The sequence below is a fragment of the Echeneis naucrates genome, chromosome 11 (genome assembly GCF_900963305.1).
Source record: "Echeneis naucrates chromosome 11, fEcheNa1.1, whole genome shotgun sequence".
NCBI classification, from domain to species: Eukaryota; Metazoa; Chordata; class Actinopteri; order Carangiformes; family Echeneidae; genus Echeneis; species Echeneis naucrates.
Window position 1 is genome coordinate 5,700,405 of NC_042521.1, and position 20,462 is coordinate 5,720,866.

A 20,462-nucleotide genomic window follows, 5' to 3' on the forward strand; every position below is an offset into this window, starting at 1 on the left:
AGCGAGTTCAAAAAAAGGCCACAGAGCTGTCAGTGAGCGTACTTGAGGCCAGTGACTCATGCTACCTTGAAACCAAATGTAGAGTTGGACCCATGCACGATTTGACAACGTGACATAAAATGGAATGGTTGAATCCTTGGACGGATTAGAAGACCCCATCCGACCTGGTGGCAATTGTATTGCCAAGCTTGCTATTCTGTGACAATCAGCAGTGAGTCATGGGATAACAGGATAACTGCGTTCGTACTTCTCCCTGGATGAAAGCTTCCAACATGTCTTTACACTTAAGCATAAAGGGAGATGAACGCCCAAGGTAAAATAGAATTTGGACAAATGGTCTAAAAGCTACTATTACCACTCAATGACTGCCTTTGGTGCACATAATAAAAGCTCTTTTCTGTTCACTTACTGAACCACAATTGGATGAGGACAGCTCAACCCATTTTCCTGCTCATTAGCCTGTCTTACTTGGGGATCCACTGGCACTCAGCAGATTTAAAAAAAAAAAAAAAAAAAAAAAGGAGGAAATCCATGTCTGAGTGGGACATTTCTGTTGAGAATTCAAATGACAAAGTTAATGTAAATATATTAGATAAATTTAAATTAGAAATTGAAATCAAAGGCACAAGGGCATGAAAAACTCCAGATAATATTTAAAATAGAAACTATTTATGCTGCCTCTCATTTCCAACTATCTTTGGCAAATACCATTTAAAGATCCAGCAGCATGAACATCCGAATATTTTATTAAAAAAAAAAAAAAAAAAGCCATCGTTAAGCATGTAAAGGCGAAATAAACATTGCGTGCTAACCATTATTTCCATTTTTACTAATTAAATGGCTGAAAAGATCAGCAAAACATGTCTTTGCATTTGTTCCATGGATATTTTAGACTTAACAGCAGGCTGAATCTTCAGCTGTGTGTGCTCCGCTATAACTGACTCCCCAAACAATCAGCTAAAACAGAACACTTATCCCAAATGCTGATGTTCACTGTTGTATGGCCTCTAAATACACATCTGCATAAATGTGGGACTCCTGTGGATCTAGAACCATTTCGAGCAGTGAGGGTATTTTGTAACAGCTGCAGGCGGTCATGTTTGAACGCTGTTGGTATAATGACAAAGCAATCAAGGCAGTTTAAAGTAAACCGTGTTTTTAGTTTTCTGCATTATTCCTGTAACTCCGGTGGCCTTCAAGTAGCATTGAATGAAACATCTCCCCGCAACAACGTAGCTACAGTTGTTCAATAATGGACATATGGCTTATTTGCATGAGGCGTATCTAGTTGCACTGCGGCATCCCATCATGTAGCAATCTTTTCTAGACAATACCTACACTTCAAAGCAAAAAGAAGAAAACAACCAAAACCTAAAACTAAAGCAAAATGAGCAGCTGGTGCAATGCAGAGGAACAGAGAAGCTGTTGCAAGGAGTAAACCAATGAAAATGTCAAGTGACAGGTATTTGAATTTCTTTTGTCATTCCTGCTATAAAAATGGTCTAAAGGCAGAGATAATTGCTAATTGCAGTGTCTCTTATTTAGCATCAGCACTTTGACATTAATTTAACATCTTTTCTATCACAGGTTAACTGTGCAGGTGTGAAATTCTTTTATTGCGATGAGTGTAATTGCTTCATTTTAACCTGGTGAATTCATCTTATTTTACTGCAGCCTATAGGAACACGAGGCAGTTTTGTTAATAGAAAGTCATTTTATAAACCGAATAAGGTGACATGTACTCTATAAATAAGAAGTATAACCACAGTCTTATTCATGCATTTAGACTATCGGCAGTTTTTTTAGCCACTATATAGCTGTAGCAGCAATATGTTTCTGGTAGTTCTGCTGCATTGATTTCTGTATCCATTTGTCTTTATATTCAATTCTATTTTTGATAAAGCATTTCTGCAGCGATTTCTTCTATTACATATATACTGCTGCGAGCTTTATCGGCTGATTTTAAATGTAAATGACCTTTACAAATCTCACAAACCTTCAACAGAAACTTGGTTTACAACAGAAAGCTGGATTTTCTGGAAATATTGCAATTTCCACAGCCCACATTAATTTAAATATAAATTCTCTTTATGTATTACCATTTTTATTCTCACTATTAAGGTAAAAATCACACCTGTATTACTAATGGGATACAGCTCAATACACAGTGGGGGGGGGGAGACACCCTCAAAAACTTCAATACTTGTGAAGGTCAAATCCAAGAACAAGAACGAAGGACTGCTGACAAAATTGCTTGTAAAGCAGAGCTCTTCAATTTCTGTCTCTCTCTCTCTGACACACATACACGAGCTGAAGAGCTGTAAGGCAGCTGCTGATGCAAGAGAAGAGTGGATAGACTGAGGTAAAGTGAGAAGTCTGTTTCAGACATATTTTGACTTGAAAAGCTGCTTCTTTCCTACCAAGACCACTTCAAAAAATTCTTTGTGCAGGCAGGTGCCCCAAAAAAAAAAAAAAAAAAAAAAAAAAGCTAAAGCAAAAATAACCTTTTCTCATAAAACTCTGAATTACTTTTGTTCTGCAAGTTGGGACAAATTATGGTCTAAACACAGACTGTAAAAATATTAAAATTAAAGCTCAAGATAAATCTGAAATTGTTGAAAATAATGTTGATAATTAACAAATAATAATAACATAACAACATAATAATAAAAGTCAGCTTGTCTGTAGTGTCCTCTTAAAGGTCATCTTACTGTGAAGGGTTTAGAGTGCAGCAAGCTGTTTCCTGGGCTCCACATTGTTGGTGTGCCTTTCAAGGTTCCGGATAAATAATTTAACATCTGAGGCCGAGTAACATTTTCAAACAGGACTACTTTTCCAGCTTCATGAAGCATATCCCGTGTAAAGTAACAAAGAACTATGGATGCTTGACAGTTTGACATTTTTCAGCTAAAACACATTTAAATCCAAAGTGAGCATTATTGTGATTCATTACAAAAACACTTCAAGCACCACTTAACTAAAAATAGAACTAAACATTGTACCAGGAGCATATATTAACCGTGCAATTACACATTTGGCAGTATTACATTTTGACGTACTGCAGGATTGCAGCTTTCCCATCAAGTGACGAAAATACATACCCAGAGATAATAAGTGAACTGCAGCGCGAAGATGGCGATGCCCTCATTGTCAAACGAGCCTGCGACAGAGCGGGAGATATAGCCAGGGACGATGGCAATGAAGCAGGCTGCCAGCAGACCTGCACCCTGGTTCCACAGCTCACGCGTCAGCAGGAAGGTAGAGATGGCAGTCAGACCACTGAACACCGGTGCCAGAAAGACACACACATCACGGATGTGGACTGTAATGTGGAGCAGATTAAGCACGTAGTGGATGAGGCCCGCAGTCACCATTAACCCCGGGTATACCTGAGGGAGGGGGGGAAAAAAAGAGAGAGATACTGTGAGAGGAAGTGGGATGAAGGACAAACTGAAAAAAGGAGAGGTTGAAAGTCACATGATCAACAGTGGGTGTGCGACAATGTGACCTGACCTGATAAATTCTTCTACAAAACACACAATTATGTCTTCTGAAACTAATATTTCTGTGATCTGAACTTCTCATGTAGCACCATCATCAAGCCAAAAGATTAATTTCTCTTTGGTTAGATATTTGTAAAACTACTGGTAATTTCCATCAAACCTGCTCCTGCACTGTTACTGCGAACATCAGTATGCTGAGGGCTCCATGTAGCGCTGTCGGAGCAATCCGATTTATTATGTTACTATGCAGGCTTTTTAACACTGCATTAGAGCCAATACTGTCCAACACACTATGAGCCAAGACAAATTTCAACCCATTTCCAATTCAAAAGCAATGCTACACCCAGAACATACAATATATCAGACTCAGCACTGAGTATATTTAAAAATGAAAACTACCCCCGACCCCGACAAAATGGCTTTAGCTTTCTACAGTAAAGAGAAAAATAGGAAGCCTGAATAATGGCTCTCCACATCTCTCCACTACAAACTCCACTTTTATTTGTTTCACAAAATACACACCTGATGTGACTTCTGGATTTCTCCTAGTAATCAAATATTAACTCAACTGCTGGAAATCCTCTTTTTCATTCAAACCAGCCAACAAAGAACAAATTTTCCCATCTTTAATCTGCAGTTTCCATCAACATGGCCATAGTGAGGTTAACCTTATTTTCTTATAAATTAATATACAAGTCCACCTTATTAAGCAGTAATAAGCACTACCTGGTGATGCTCCCAGACTGCCCATCTATATCATTGTCTTCAATTGATTGAATTATTAAGCAGTCGATAATTGACATCCCTTTTTGTACACCATAAATCTGTTGGCTGGCTGAATTAGTTGGTCAGTAAAATGTCTGCAAATATTGAGAAATGGCCATTAAAATTTCCTGAATGCCTGGGGTTGTCTGACTAACAGCCCATTTCCCAAACATATTAAATTCAGAAATAAAATAAAAATCCAATTCTCACATTTGCAAATTGATGACTGCAATGGATGAGTCCATTTTTAATAAATGTCATGGTGGTATATACTTTAACATAAAGCTGTAATTAATTAAACTCTCCACTCAACTGAACAGCTTCAATTGAGCCTGGGTAGGTGAGGCCCTTGGCCCCGTCTCTTCAATACATGAGAACACATGCAATTAGGGCTCCATGCAGTACACTGGTTGTCGGAGGTAGGCTGAGGTCATGTTTAATATGAATGATGTCTTGGTGCACTTTGCCTTACTGTTAATATACCCAGGTCTTCATGTCTCTAATCAGCCAGTACCTTGGAGACCAGAGCTTCTTCATGGCTCTGCAGATTGGACTCCATCTAATGGAGCTGTAGCCTGCCATTTATAAAACCACTCTTGGAATGATTAGCATTGAGTTTTAGCTTCATAGACACAAATCGGTGTACATAAAACTGTTCAATAAAATTTGAACTGAAGAAATAAATAGCTTGTTCATTGTACAAATAAAATAGACATAGGCTGTTGTCAAAAACTCAATTGACTCATTGTCCTTACAGCTGCCAAGATTGGTTTATTGGCTTGATTATACTGTTTCTATGGACTGTCACATTCGTGACACCTGTCCGGGTCAGGAAAAAAATGGCCTCAAATGTATTGAGGATGTGGGGGGAAGGGGGAAGGGAGGGGAGGAGGTTCAGAGACCAGCTGGACTGGTCCAGACAAACACTAAATTGATATCAGCTCATCTGTCGTACAACCAGTTTGAACCAATGTGACCTAAGAGACTGTGCCAATCTGAAATTAACATTGCAATTGTCCACACTGCTGCATGTTTTAAAAGCAGACTGGATGCAAATAAGAGCCCTGACACTTTCATTGTATGATCTCAAATGCAAACTCTTCCCCAAAGCCTATTTATGCTTGGAGAATTATCTAGGTCACTCATGCAAACAAGTGAGAATTTAACTATTAGTCTACACTTAATATCTGTGAGTGGGGTTGTTACTCCAGAAATACCATCATGGTGCCTCTGAGCAAAGCATTGGAATTTTTTAGCAATCACTCTCACCAAAGTCTCTTATTTAAAAGTCTGAAGTTGCCACAGATCCATTGCTGTTTCTCTGTAATAGCTTTGTCAGATCTCTGTGACGCAGTTATTGCATTTTTCCATTTTGCATTGATTTGCATGTAATAGAAAGACATTTGCATTAAGTATAACGAACAGAATGACCCACCCACCTGCTATTGAAAGGCCAGTCCCTCTAAGACATAAAGTGACCTGCCATCTGGCACTAAACTTTTTCCAAGTTCACTTTGAGATACAGCAAAGCAAGCTTTTTAAAGGCTAAAAGTGGGAAATCTGTCGTGTGTGTGTGTGTGTGTGTGCGTGTGTGCGTGCGTGCGTGTATATATATATATCTTGTCAGCTAATAAAACAAATTCTCTTGTTAAACTTTTAAAGAACAGAACAACAATGCATTAGAGGGTCTCTCAGTACTTTGATTTCCTTACTCTCTGTGTCTGGCAGGCGCAAGCCCATTTGTTCAAAATTTAGATTACAAATCTTAAAAACTGCCATGAATATATAGCTCAATAAAGTCATTTCCTCAAACCGCTGAGCACTAGATTTTAGCAAACGTTACTCAAACTCAAATACGAATAAATGATTCATTTTTTCAGCTTTTTTCAATACACATTGAGTATCCACAACTGAAATCGACAAATGAACTTCATGGTAAGAGTAGAACATGTCACCCATTACAGCTGTAGGCTTCATAGTCATGTTATAATATATCTGTGAAAATAATAAAGCTCCGTGGAGCAGAGAAATTAGTTTTGCTTACATGCCTGAGTCTTTCTGTTATTTGTTATGTTTACTTTTTCATTTGAAAAAGAAACAAGACAAAATTCAAGGCAGCACAGTGGCATAGTGGTTGGCGCTGTCGCCCCACAACAAGAAGATTGTGGGTTCGGTTGCCGAGCCTGGGGCCTTTCCATGTGGAGTTTGCATGTTATCCCCATGCTTGCGTGGGTTTCCTCTGGGTAGCCTGGCTTCCTCCCACCATCCAAAGATGTCATGTTTAAGTTAATTGGTGACTGAGTGTGAATTTGTACCCCGCCCTCGCTCAGTGTGAGCTGGGATTGGCTCCAGAACCCCCCGTGGCCTGGAAACGGATAGGCAGTAGAAGATGAATGAATGAAGAAAAAAATTCAATATCACCTGACATAACCTTTGACGTCACCTTCCCAGTCTGAAGGAATTCAACTGTCCCAAAGGAAGATGCAATGAGGCAGAAGGGCTGTGATGTCAGTTTAGTGACAGAGCAACACATTTGTTTCAGCTCTACCTCAGCTGAATCAGACATATCCCAACAGACTCGTCCCTCAGTGTCCAGGATCAGACATTTTTTTAAATAACAAATGAAATGTTGTCAAGTAACTTGTCTTAGCGGCACTGGGGCAGAAGCAGTCATCCGCTGACATCACTCAAAGTAATAACACATGTTGCAAGGACAACATGACCTCCATATTTGCTTTGTAATTGCTAAGAGATAGTGTGAAACACACCTCTGGCCACGAGAAGCATTCCACAAATTATATCCTCTGAAATTGCTCAGCTCACACTACCTGCAACTGCTCAGTTTACCCTTTCCAAGCGAAGGGGCATCAGAAGCAACTTTTCATTTTTGAGGACCAGAAGCACTATAATATAAACGTTAGGCTTCATGGTACACAGTGAATGTTCAGTGCAATAGAGTAACTGTTCACAGAGGGAAACGATGTACAGATGGAAGCCAGTTCTGCTAAACCAAGAGTTATATGCCCTGCCTTTCACCGCAGCACCCATTTGTCTTCCAACGCAATACAAAACCCAAGCTGAGACACAGCATAAGTTCTCATAATGCTGCTAATGCATATTGGTGTGGCCTGAGGGTAGTGTGCTGATAATATTACAATATTTCAATAATGTCAAATTCAATTTCTTTTCTTTTTTTTTCACTCTAAGGGAAATAATATCTAAGCTTAGAAAGGATTTCTAAAGGTAAGAAAGCATTTGGACTTGCTTGAGGTTTTTGCAGATGTTTTCCCTCACAAATAAAAAGTCTTCTTCATGACCAGGATGACCGAGAATCTTCAGGGATAGAAGAGATCTGCGATCTGTGTCACAATCAAGCCATCTGCAATTGTTTGTTATTTTTGAATTCCTAACTCGCCAGTACAGTTAACAGAAGAAAGATGCGAGCTGCGTGTGCAAATTTGTATGGAGAAGATCATGCACTGAGCAGGAAATGACTCTTGCAAATGTCATGAAATTTAACTTTAAACTATAAGCCTTTAAACTCTGATTACCATTCTCATCATAACTCTCAGCTCCCAGCTTGTGGGCACAAGTCCTAACCCAAGTATCCATGTAGTACAACAGAACCAGGACACCCATTATTATAAGCCAGGCTTGTCTTGTGCCATTACCAGTTGCTGATGGTAATTGCTTATGACAGATGAATGCTGATGGATGGGTTTTGGATTTGAATGCCTTGGTTCTCCTTTAGTAGTAATTATACTCAAATATCAGCATGTAGCATAGCTGCATCTTCTGCCTGCAACACTCTTTTGGTCATGTAGCCAAAAGGGGAACTGATTGCAGTGCACAGCATTAATATGCCTTTCTGTCTCAACCGTGCAGAGAAACTCTCCATTCACCCTGCAAACTAAGTTTACACAACACAGAAAGAGTGAGAAAGAAAGAAGTCACGCTACAGGCATCAAGTACCACGCTCCAGCCCGACCTCTCAGCTGGACCTCATAATGGAAACATGTTGGGAGACATTTCCACATTTATCTGGCTCAGAGGACCTAGATTATGTAGTCCTGATGCATCATTAGCCAGTGCAATTATAGCTCAGAGTGGAGCCCTTGTGGGTCCATGAAGCTTATTTGAGAGAGAAGTACGCAAGCGTCTTTGTTAAAGCGAGGAGCAAGATTGATAGGCCAGAGATATTTTATTCACACAGGCCTCACCATTCACAGGATGCAGGGCTGAAAAGATGAAGTTGGGGGCAAGAGATGCACCAAGGAGTTGAGGCAGGGAAATAGCAGATGAATTGCATTGAATCAGCACAGTGTATTTTTCACAGGAAAGGTTCAATGTTTCACAGCAATCACTGCTGGTAAAACAGGGAGTCCATGGCAGTCAAGGGGAATCGGTCAAGTTAACGGCTCACTGTTGCTACTGGATTGTGACTTAAATCTATGTTGCCCAGCGGAGGCTTAGACAGCTCTATGGCATCTCTGCACGGCCTTGCCTTCCTCCAGATAACCCCATACTAATACTACACACTCAGCAGTAAAGATAAAAATACCAGACTGAAGCTCTCCTTCCAGTTACCTTGCATTAACCTTTCTAAACCAAGCATCATTGCCGGCAGCCACTGCACTTTGAATTCCCTCAAGTTTACGAGTGATTGCTCTATCAGAGAAATTCCAGCTGCTTCTGACAGCCAAGAAGTTGCGCTTCACAGCCAATATAAGGCCATTACAGTAATTGCACTTGTGCTGTTGCTGGAAGTCGGCAAATTTGTTCCCTCATTGCTAAATATTAATATATTCTTTCAACATATGGTAAACAGCCAGGCATCGAAGGTTCTACGTGTTCTGGAAAAATGGGCAAAAGCACTTACTAACTGGATACTCTGACCCATTTATGGTTAAAATAAGCAAAAGGTCCAGGTGGACAATAGGAATCTTCTGTGTCAAAGGGTTAATTCTAATGAATATTAACAGAATGTATACTATACTTTTCTGGATCTGGGGGGTACTTTAATAGGATTAAGTTTGACAAAGCATAATTTGATGCCTGGTTGTACTTACTGATGTGCCGAATACAGCCAATTTGGTAAGGTTGATCTGATTACCCATGATAAATAATTTGAAACTGCAGATTTCACAAATTTCTGTCATGAGACAAATGTAATTGTAACTTCTTCATGCATGGCCAGAGTCAAAATGTGAAAGTACTTGAGACTTTCTTTTACCCAGCCAGCACCACCCGAGGGATGCCAAAGTATTGACAGGCCAGGTTGAATATAAATAATCCCTCTAGCATGTTCTTAAGTAAAGCCAGCTGGGCGACTTGACTATCTCCATAACAAAAGCAAAAACTTACGGTGCCACCAACAATCCTGCCCAATGGGTACCAGGCCCTTTCATCAAACCAGTTGAGGAACTCATAGAAGCCATTTGAAGCAAGATGGTGTGTTGATCTATAGTTGAACCTGTAACAGAAGAAAAAAAGGATGCCTGAGTATAAAGTAACAAGCACATACAGAGAAGAACATCTACTTCCATTCACCAATCATATTTTTATCAAACATTATAGCTATTGACAGCAATAACAAACATTTCCACCACAAAAAAAAGATGTGGAAATAACAGGCTATTTTATTTACAGACTTTGCCAGAGGAGGGTTGGTGTTAGCTGAAAAAAACTTTTGTCTTGTTAAAAATCGGGAACATAATGTCTCTATTCCCTGTAAAAGCTTTCTCTCAAGTCAGTTGGTTTAAACATCAAAAGTTCAAGGGCTCCAAAGTACAATGTGGCATATTTCTGAACAAACCATTCTTAGTGTAGACATAACTCCAACAGTAAACCACTGCTGGGGTGTGCTGAGGTGACATAAAATAGGTCTGGTATTGGAACAGTGGCATAGCAACCAGGAAAAAGAAAAAAAAAAAAAAAAAAAGATCTTGTCCAAGAATAAATATAAGGAATATTACTGCAAGCAGGCCTTGATTCACACTGTAGCTGTGCTAAGCCGAGGGGGTTGGAACACCGTCAAGCAGCAGAACGAAAGAGCTGACAGTGTTCAGAGGACTGCTGCCAAAAAGACAGAAGCAAGCATTCAATAAATTTTCAGAGGCACCTTTTTTGTTACACAGCTCATTAATGTGGGCCATTTTATGTTGTGGGCCAGGTAACTCACGTAAGACAGTTCATGTATAGAGAACCTCTTGCAAGGTGGAGCAGCTTTCTAAAAGGATAACAATCTGCACTGGTTGTCTCTAATAGAGATGAACAGTATAACATGGAGAATGGGAGATTACCTCATCTGTGTGACTGACCAGCTCTTTAGAGGTTCTTTCATTCTACATCAACTATGAGTATTGTCAACCAACAATATGTAAAGTTACAATGAGGACCTTTAGACCATACTGAATAGTACAATACAAAATTTTTTTTTGTGCTTTATGTGTATTCCAAACTGATTTTCCAAAAGACTGAACATTTACGCAGGGACATTGTGCTGCAGTAAAAGCCAGCTGAAGAGACTCAGTATGATAATATTGTAACTTTGCATTTTTGTCAATTTGTAGAGCCTACCAAACCTTAGTGTTGCGACACTATTTTCAATTCTTGCAGAATGTGTCACAGCCAAACGTAAATTATTTACATATCTTGTCAGTCACCTATTCATGTTTGGTATTTAGAAGAGTAGAAATGTTATCTTTTATTCCTGAATTTACAAAAGGGAATGAGAAAATTGTTTCAGTGGTGGAGATAATTATTAGCAAACAAATCTTATATTGTGACATCAATCAAGTCTTGAACATGTGTGTCAAAACGTGTGCCATAAAAATAAATAAATAAAGAAAGAAAGAAAGAAAATAAAAAATTAAAAAAAAGAAAAGAAAAGAAAAAAGAAATCACAAGTAACAAGCCTTACAATAGTCCCAAACAGAATCATCAGCATTTCCATTTTCCACTTCCATCCAACACACAGCGTGAGATTCAGTAGGAACTGTTTTGAGTTTATGGCTATGCGGTGTGCATACAAGTCAGACTGGGGGAAAGGCAGCAGCAGACTTGCCACAAAGTGTGAGTGTAATTAGCTTACATTCATGATCAGAATGGTTAAAAACTCTGCCATGAACTGCAGCTCATTAATCATCACAAGGTGACTGGTTTTCTACCACTTCTACATCAAAAAAAAAAAAAAAAAAAAAAAAAACGCACCTCGAGCTGGAACTTCTTGGTTCCTGTTTCTGGACAACACATGGCAGCCAGTCGTTGAAAACCAATAATGGGAGATTGTCTCTTGGGTTCACTCTGAGTACCGTTTTTCTTTTTTTAAAAAAGATCCAATTCCCCCATAACTCACTCCATAACCATTTCCAACTTTTTCATCCCTACTTTAGCCATCATCCATTGCCTGGGACGGACAGTCAAAACATCTAATTTTCTATGCCTCAGATGAAAACATAGGGAAAGATAGAAAACTGCAAAAGACACAGACCCTCTTAAAGTGATCCTGAAACGCTACTGAGGGGTTGATACGACTTTACTCTTGCGGCTCAAAGGGCAATCATATCACATTTTTCAACAACCTGAGGTCTGAATCTGGTTTCATGTTAGACTGTCCTGCTGGAAAACAATACAGATACAAATCAATCAATCGCCTTTATTGTCATTATACATAGTACAACAAGATTGTACTCTTCATGATAATAAATAATAAAGACCTATCAAAGATTCATTCATGTGCCCTACAACTACCACCATCTTCACTTAACTCAGCCAATCTAACAATGCTTTCAAAAAAAGAGAACCCAGACAATACATCTTTTCTTTCAGTGAGTGAGTCGATCTCCTTAAAAACAGTGCAGATTGCAAATAAGCACAATGTTACAGCTGCAGAGGCATACAAGTGTGAGTTTGATTCTGATTCTGAGCAAGCTCTACCACAGTTGGACTTTTAATGCATTTGAAGCTGGCCAGCCACTTCTGCCTCTTTGTCCTGCAGCTGTCAAATCAGCAAGGCAGAAACAAAACAAATTCAAAGACAACATTTGAAAGCCAACTCTGCCAAGCCTTATCCGCAAAACCCATTTTTCAATGATCTCTTGGACGGCCAACTAGAGTACTTTATCCCTACCCTTGTCACTTTGATGGGGCGGATAATGTAGCTCTGCCAGGCACATTAGCAATTTAATGCATAGCTGCCAATATGGTCTCAGGCGACAGGGCACATGATGACACTCAACACTTCCAACCACTGCAAAGTGAGCTTAAAGCTGAGCAACAAACACCCAACACCAGGGGAGAAGAAAAAAAAAAAAAAACAATCATGGATTAATAGCTAGGAAGATGAAAGAGAAAACGGGCCCCTATAATCAACTCCTCAGATAATATCTCAGAGCAAAAATTTAAATTAAGAGTGGCATATTGTGCACTTTAGATCACTCAAACCCCCCTGCAGAAATCATAATTCATTTTAATTAAGGTCCATTTCGCAAGTTTCTTGTTGAGATGGGGCCATCATCATCAGCATGACTAAATGGGCTTTATTGCCGTTTACAAGCCAATAATGTCTCACTCTGCAACGGCCACATAATCAGACACATCACTGCTTCTCGATATGGTGAACGCCGAAATAGACTTTAGGTTCCCGGGGTGTAATCACCAGCTTGGCTAATTAGCCAACGCTGCTCAAATTCTGAATGAATAACCTAAAAATTAGAGTGGGCTTGCGGAGCTTGAAGGCCAGTGAACAAACACAATGCGTGCTGCATTCATCTGATGGGCTGGTTGGATCATATCAAAGGTGTCTTATGATTGGGATTTTCAAAAGGCAGCAGCAGTCTATAATGAAAGGAGCCCAACACATGACACCTCATCAAAGGATTTGCCAAGAAGAAAGGGGGCATTTTTCGATTAAAGAGGCAGACGGTGGTGGCCTTAACAATACAATAACATGCATAAACAAGATGTCACTAAGTATCACAGAAATAGGTAGAAGACAATTACATTTTGTTAAAATATGATTGGAAAGCTGACTGAATTGTATGACGTCAAACCTGCATATAGTAATCATGAGACCCAGAGAAACCAGACCAGAAAAGAGCTTTAATTGCCACATTCTTCAATGGTTCTAAAACTTTGTAAGGTTGTCACTGAGCCAGTACAGTAGAACGCTAAAAACTCAGATGACGATCTTGCTTATTGACACTCGACATTCAACTATTCTCATGAACCACTATCGGCACCTGAAGCTCCATATCTAAACTGGCTCCTCTGGTTTAGTGCTTTGCCTTACTGTTGCTGTTTTACATGCACTCAAACAACAGGATTACAAATATCTGGAGCCTGTAAAATTTGCCTCTTAAGGGTCCCAACAGGATTTTCTGGTTGGATTACCTGAAATTTGCAAAGACGTTAGTTTTCAGTCTCACTGCACACTTTTCCCTTCTGTCCCAAAACTAATACCTCCATACTGATGGAAAGGGTCACACTAACCGGCTCGCTGGAGAGCTGCCAAAGCTTTAATAGTGCTGAGAGTCCAGCATGGCTGCCATCAGCTGACAAGACGAGGCATCCTGGCATATTACATAGATGCTGTTTCACTTTGTTTAAAGGTGGAGGTGTGTGCGAGTTAACCTCATTATGTGGATGTGTGTTGGCAGTGTTACGCACATGTGACAGGACTTGCTAAATATGAATTTAAACGTTGCCTTCGTTTACAGGACCCACCTGAATGTGCACCATCTAAAATGATGTAGAACTGTTTATGAACAAACAATATCATTAGGAGATAAATATCAAATATAGTGCTGATTACACTGCCAGGTCAACTGTTCGCAAAAATCCCGAACAGGCAAAAATCTAAATATCTTAATTTTATTTTGTGAACACTTGCTGACACTGCAGTGAACATTCCTCTAATTGAATCTTGAATGTGAGCTCCTCATTGAGATAAAAAAGCTCCAAGAAGAGCCAATGCATTTTAATGCTTTTGGAAATTGGGCATTAGGCATACTTTTAAATTAAACTTCAGAACAATTTTTGTATATGAAACTATATGAAACTACGGCACCACTGACTACACAGTACTTGAAATCAGCAAATATTTTGAAAGGCATATTGGTACAACCTAAAACCTTCAAATGAACAATCAAAAAAGGAATTTCTATTAAAATAGTGAACTGATTCAATATGTATTTTGAACAGTGTTTAAAATTGAAATGATTGAACAAAATAGTCCCTCTATTCTAAACACTTGATAAAGAACCAGCTGGCAGCAGGAACACAGCCAGATGATTTTTGTTTTTTTGTGCCTGGATGTGGTGTTAGATCATCACGTCAATATGCAAAAGCCAAACTACTGCCTGTTGAAACTAATGAAAGAAAATTGGAAATGGCAATGCATCTTGAGGTAAAGGGACAATCAATATTGGCTTGCCTAAGGGAATAACTTCAACACACATTAGCCTGCTTCAGTTCTAACCGGGACCATTAGACACTGAATAGCTAAAAACTAACAATGTTTATTTGTGCCAATACCTCCACATTTTGTCAAGATATAAATTCACGCAAAACAGTTTGTGGTGTGAACAAAAGGCTGTGGTCAGGATAGGAATTCAGTTCTGCAATGAAAGACAGTGCTGTTACTGCATTTCTTTCTGTAACTTTCTGTTTAGACTTGAAGTACCATTTTTGGTATATATATTTTTTGTTTTATATAGGATATATATATTGGCTATTCGCAAATAGCCAATGAGCTCTATTTTTTCCTGTCATCAGATTTATAGAGAAGCAGAGCCACTGCTATTGACATTCCAATTATGTTTTCAGGGACACAAAGGCTCTCATTTACACCTGGGTGAAAATAGCTTGGCAATACCTATCAAAATAGCAGAGACAAATGATGCCTCATTGATCTAATGGAACTATTGATCTTAAATTAGGCCATTTCCTTAGCCAAGCTTGACAAGATGCTTACATAAGCTATAAGCACACCCAGAGAAGCATTGAATAATAAATTATCCAAACCGAGTCACGAATGAACAGCATTTATGCATGCTGTAGAATCTCATATAAAACAAAAGCTGCATAAAGTGTTAATGTAAAACATTATCTAGTCATTTTCCATTGGCTTAATCATTGCTCAATGGTTCTGGTAAATTATTAAAAATGTAAAATTACTTATTCAAATCATACAATGGGTAAAAAAACACACTGAATGTGTCAGCTATACTTTAAATATTATTTTCTTTGTTTTACATTAATATAAAAGGAAATCCAGGATCCCTTTTGCAGCTGGTCAACCAATAATCTTAACTAGTAACTTGTGACAGGCCTGAAGGGAAGAAAACTGAGTACCTAATCAATAATTAAGAACTAATTGTGCAAGCTACACCAGAAACAGGAGCATGTCACCTTTTCTTTGAATCACAAAAGCCTTAAATACGTGTTTGCAAAACTTGAAACGGAAAATAGGAGCATTTAACCCTCTGCCAGTGAAGGATATTAAGGGTGTGGAGGTTTATTAGGAAATTCCAACAAAGGGTTTGGAGCAACTAAATCATTTCACACTCCATAATTTCCCACACACTGAACTGAAAAACTACAAAGAGTTTTGTGATTTAAATAAAGCATTTTATGCTCTCCGTGATGGAAGCAAGGGGAGGAATGGGCCTGGTCAGCCTGGTCTTAGTTGGAGTTCAATGACTCAATTGAGGCAAACCTACAACCACAACATTTCTGTTTCCTATACAGGAATGACCCCTGAAGAGGATGTGAGATACCACCTGTTCTGCCTTGTGATGTGAATCATCCCATTACGAAACACTCTCTGTAGCCTGAATCCAGGAGCTGGTATTCTAAAAATTACTTTGTTACTGATTTTTTCCAGCAGCCAAATATCAACATCAATGTCCCAAAGTACAGCTGGATATTGTCCAGACTAAAATATCTTTACAGCCTGAAATACATGTTGCTCTGAGGGTGAATCACTAAAGGTTCTTTTTGTGTCACGATGAAACTAACAATTTAAGTAATTAGTGAAATGTTGTGTGATCTAGTAGATGAATTGGCCGGATATTTGCTCTGTTTTTAGATCATAAAGTACATGAAATAACAGTGAGGAAGCTAAGGTCCATTTTCTGACCCTTTTCTGAGTTTATGATGAGTATGAAAATCTAAATTCTTAGCCAGCAACTTGAAAAAGGAACACACAGACTGTAGTTAAGCACTAATAGCAGAAATCAATATTATAAGATCTTATAAACTCTAGGCTGATATGCAGGAAATCAATCAATGATCCATTGGGCCACTGTGCTTTAGGTGTTCAATAATGCTATACAGAGGTGGCCATGTGGCATACAATTAACCAACTACAGCTAGATTGGTATTGATCAGTAATTACAGAACATATGAGAAATCTCAAACCGACAAATGCTGGTTTAACACCTTGACAATTACTGTGTACAAAGCATTCCTTTGTAATAATTGGGGATATAAGAAGATGAAGCAGCTTCCCTTATACCTTTATGCAGTAGATAGTGTATAAAATGCAAACTACAACCTTCCAAAGAGCTGTAATTACCTTGGTCTATCTTAGAAAAGCTCCTATCAGAGCCTTAATACAACAGAGCAGAGTTGTAAGAATGCAGCAGTTCAAAGCTTTGATCACATTTTAAAAGATTAAGCTCTTTCTCTACCAGTGTGGGCTGTAATACTATGAATTCCCCCCACACCTTTGTTGGCCATCTCTCAAGAACACCCATTATTACAGATGGACGGCACAAGAAAGTGATGCGTAAATAGCAAAGCAATTACCTCAACCTGCTTCAATAGGCGGTCAAGGTAAAAGCTACAACCTTGCCTATAGCACTGAATAATCCTGTTACTTTGTTATATGCATTTGGGTAATTTTTGTGTCTCATTCAGCAAAAGAAAGGATTCAAAGGGATGCCGTTGATGACGCTATTAGCAGATATCCATTTGAAACAGCTATTCTAATGAGCTTTCAAAACACATGGTTTCTAGCAAAGCCAGAGCCTTTAACATTATATTCAGCATGCATTAGAAAACCTCTGCCTGGCTCACAAAACGTCAGCTATTTACTAACTGAAATGACTGATGAATGGGAACATTTCATTTGCAAAAAACATGCACTACATTAATATTTCAAAGCAACTAAGATTTCTGGTATTAATCCACAATCTAGAGAAAGATACTAGTTTTCAGGGCTGTAGCGGACCATAATCGCATATGAATCCTTCAAAGGAAAGCTCTGAAATACCCTGACAGATGAATATGGTGTGTTGACAACTGATGAGTGGACTTCAACTGCACCAGATGTTTCTGAGACTGTTGCTGTACACTACATGGGTGGAAAACGTGAAGGCTGGTTCTTAGCACTGGAGATTAAGAGCAACCATAAAGATGAGTGTGACAAAGAGCAATGTGGAGAATGTGCTATCAAGGCCATTGAATTCATAACCATTCTGTCAAAGAAAGAAAAAAAAAAAGGCATGATGGTATTAGCCATTGTGAAAAAATATATTTCAAGTGCACTGCAGTCCAACCTTACTAAGTCTAGAACGGTTTCCTACCTCTCAGAGCAAATAGTAGCAGCTCATTGTGAAATCTTGGAAAATAATTTGAAATCGCAGGGGACAGGCAGAGGAGAAAGGCTCGCAACTCCAGACTGTGTAATCTTGAGTTTTGCGCTAGTGGGTGGACAATGTCAAAAGGAAGAAAAGCATTTTCATTAATAAACACTCAAGTAGCTTGAGCCCTTTCAAAATTGAGGAACCAGGTACTTTTTACTGGTGATTTAATGTAAGGTTTATAATTACTATGAAAAAAAAAGTTAAAGTATCGGCAGGCATAAAATGTATTTAGACACCTCAAGATGGAAAGTAATTATTCGAGAAGTCTCAATGCCATCAAATACACTCAGCTAAATGTTTTGCCAAAATTGAGCACATCAAACACAGACATTGTAAAAGATATAACAGAATTAAAGCCAGCAATAATTTTTGTTCCTGAGCTTGAAATTCTGTACATCAAAAAAGTACTTTAAAGGAGGTTTTGACTCTTAAAGTGGCTATAATTGATGGTTTCATAATAAAAGTGTATCAAATGGCAATATGAATGAATGTGAAAGGAGTCGACCTTGGTAATAAACCATACTTATCGCCCGAGTCTGCCAATCCACACAGCTTTGCATATGAGCTCTTTGTTTAGCTGTCCAGCCGTGACAGCGTTTGTTCTTTCATTGACATTTTAAGCAACTATAAGCATCTGGTGTTGTTGGGAACCTTTAGAACTTGCTTTGCAGCAAAAGGCAGACAGACTCACTGTATAAATGCAGAAGAATTGATGTATTAAATCACCTAATGAATACACCAAATACACCAATACACCAAAAACAATGCTCACATGGTTCACACTTAATTATCACAAGATTGGGAAATCATCTTAGAAGGTGATGGGGTCAATGTTTTCTCTTGCAAGCGGCAGAAATCCCCCCCCCACATACTTTGTTTAATCCTCTACTATAGGTGTTGTGTGACTCATTCAATTTTCTTCAACCACATTTCCCAGCTAGTCCTTCAGGTGACCTATTTTCTGCCCAAAATGCAGCACCAATAAGCCAAGTTAGAAACAATCCTGTATATAATATGATGCTAAATTGTTTTAAAATGAGAAGGATTCAATGGCAAATGAAGACTTGCACTTTCCTTCAGTGTGAAAGGTAAGGACGCAGATAAGAAATATGACCAAAAGCAAAAGTCACAGAATTTCAGCAATGTATGAATCAAAGGAAATGGATAAAAGGCATGCCAGTTCCACATTTAGCCACTCCACTGGGGCAGATGCTTCTCTTTTATCAAAATCCACTGTTACCATCGACCAAAAATAGGGAAAGCACCAGGAGAGCCAGGCAGAAAAAACAGGCAGCCGTGAATCCCAGATATAGGGAGCAATTACTGGCATGCAAAGAGCTTTTGCTGTGATAAGGGACATTTTATCAATTCAATGTCACAAACACACACAAACAAAGCATCAATAATTGCAAGCCTAATCATTACAGGATGAGATTTCTATTGAAGGCATTCTCAAAAAACATCTATATACTCTATAAACTGATTTACAAGGAAATTAGCATACATGTAAAACCACTGATGATTTACTTGTGTTGGGCCTCAAAAAAATCATTACTGCAGATGGTAAGTAACTCAGCCCAAGGGCTGTAGTGCTTAAGAAGACCAGTACATTTTTAGAGCCACACACTAAATACACTAAATCCACCACTGCAAGGCTCGAGGCTTAAAATCCTGCAGTGAGGGTAAACTGAGGGCAGCTGCCCACAGCCATCTACAGCTTAAAAATCATCTTATCTTCAGCCAAACATCCACCTGCTGCAGTAAAGCAGGGAACTGGGAAAAAAAGGCCCCATTAAGACACCACAATGTGCAGAAATTAAAACCATAAAACTTGATGTAAAAAAACAAAGCTGTGTACCGTCTACATACGACTGATTCCTCTGGGCAAAAATGTTGTTATTGCTCTGCTTTTGAGCATAATGACTTAGCTATGAGCCACTAAGAGACAGTTGAGGAAGCCAGTAACACATTCACACCTCATTGGCTTAAACATCAGTGCAAGGCACTCAATGACACTCCAGTCGAGAAGATACTGAGCATTTTACACAACCTCTCTCTACAAGCTGTATCATTAAGACAGTGCACCTTCATTATAACACAAGTTACTCCTGCCCGAAAGCTGCCATATCTGCATGAATGGGCTTCTGAAATCCTGAGGGGTCAAAATTTACTGCCAGGGCTGAATAATTACATGCCGTCTTCTGTATCACTGTGGTTCCTTTATCGTTGTTTCCAAACACATAACCTGCTTTTGCTATTTCAGTTTCTATGGCTGAGAGTGGAAGAGAACAGATAATTTACTCCCCTGTCCCTTCTCTCTACAGTAGAAAAGGCAATATTTCATTTTTCCACAGGGAGTCTTTTAGGAAGTAAAAACTCCCAAATCATTTAGCATCCTCAGTTCCAAAAGCGCAAAGGCACATGAAATCTGTGCTACCGAGAGGCATTACGCAACTAGCTACCTAGCCAGCCAGGGGTGTAGGCCTACATGAAAATGAAGACTGTCCTATTTCAGGGGTTAATTCACAACACTGCTTCAAGG

The 20,462-nt window shown here is 39.0% G+C and overlaps 1 protein-coding gene across 2 annotated transcripts in view; it reads right to left on the reverse strand.

Moving 5' to 3' along the window:
• stt3b (STT3 oligosaccharyltransferase complex catalytic subunit B) overlaps positions 1-20,462 on the reverse strand; it is a 67,318-nt gene that overhangs the window by 28,656 nt on the left and 18,200 nt on the right. For both annotated transcript variants that reach the window (XM_029514296.1, XM_029514295.1), the window contains exons 2-3: positions 9,633-9,741; positions 3,102-3,389 (exon numbers count right to left, since the gene is read on the reverse strand). In XM_029514296.1, the coding sequence (XP_029370156.1) occupies positions 3,102-3,389; positions 9,633-9,741 (397 nt within the window). The remainder of the gene's footprint in view (positions 1-3,101; positions 3,390-9,632; positions 9,742-20,462) is intronic.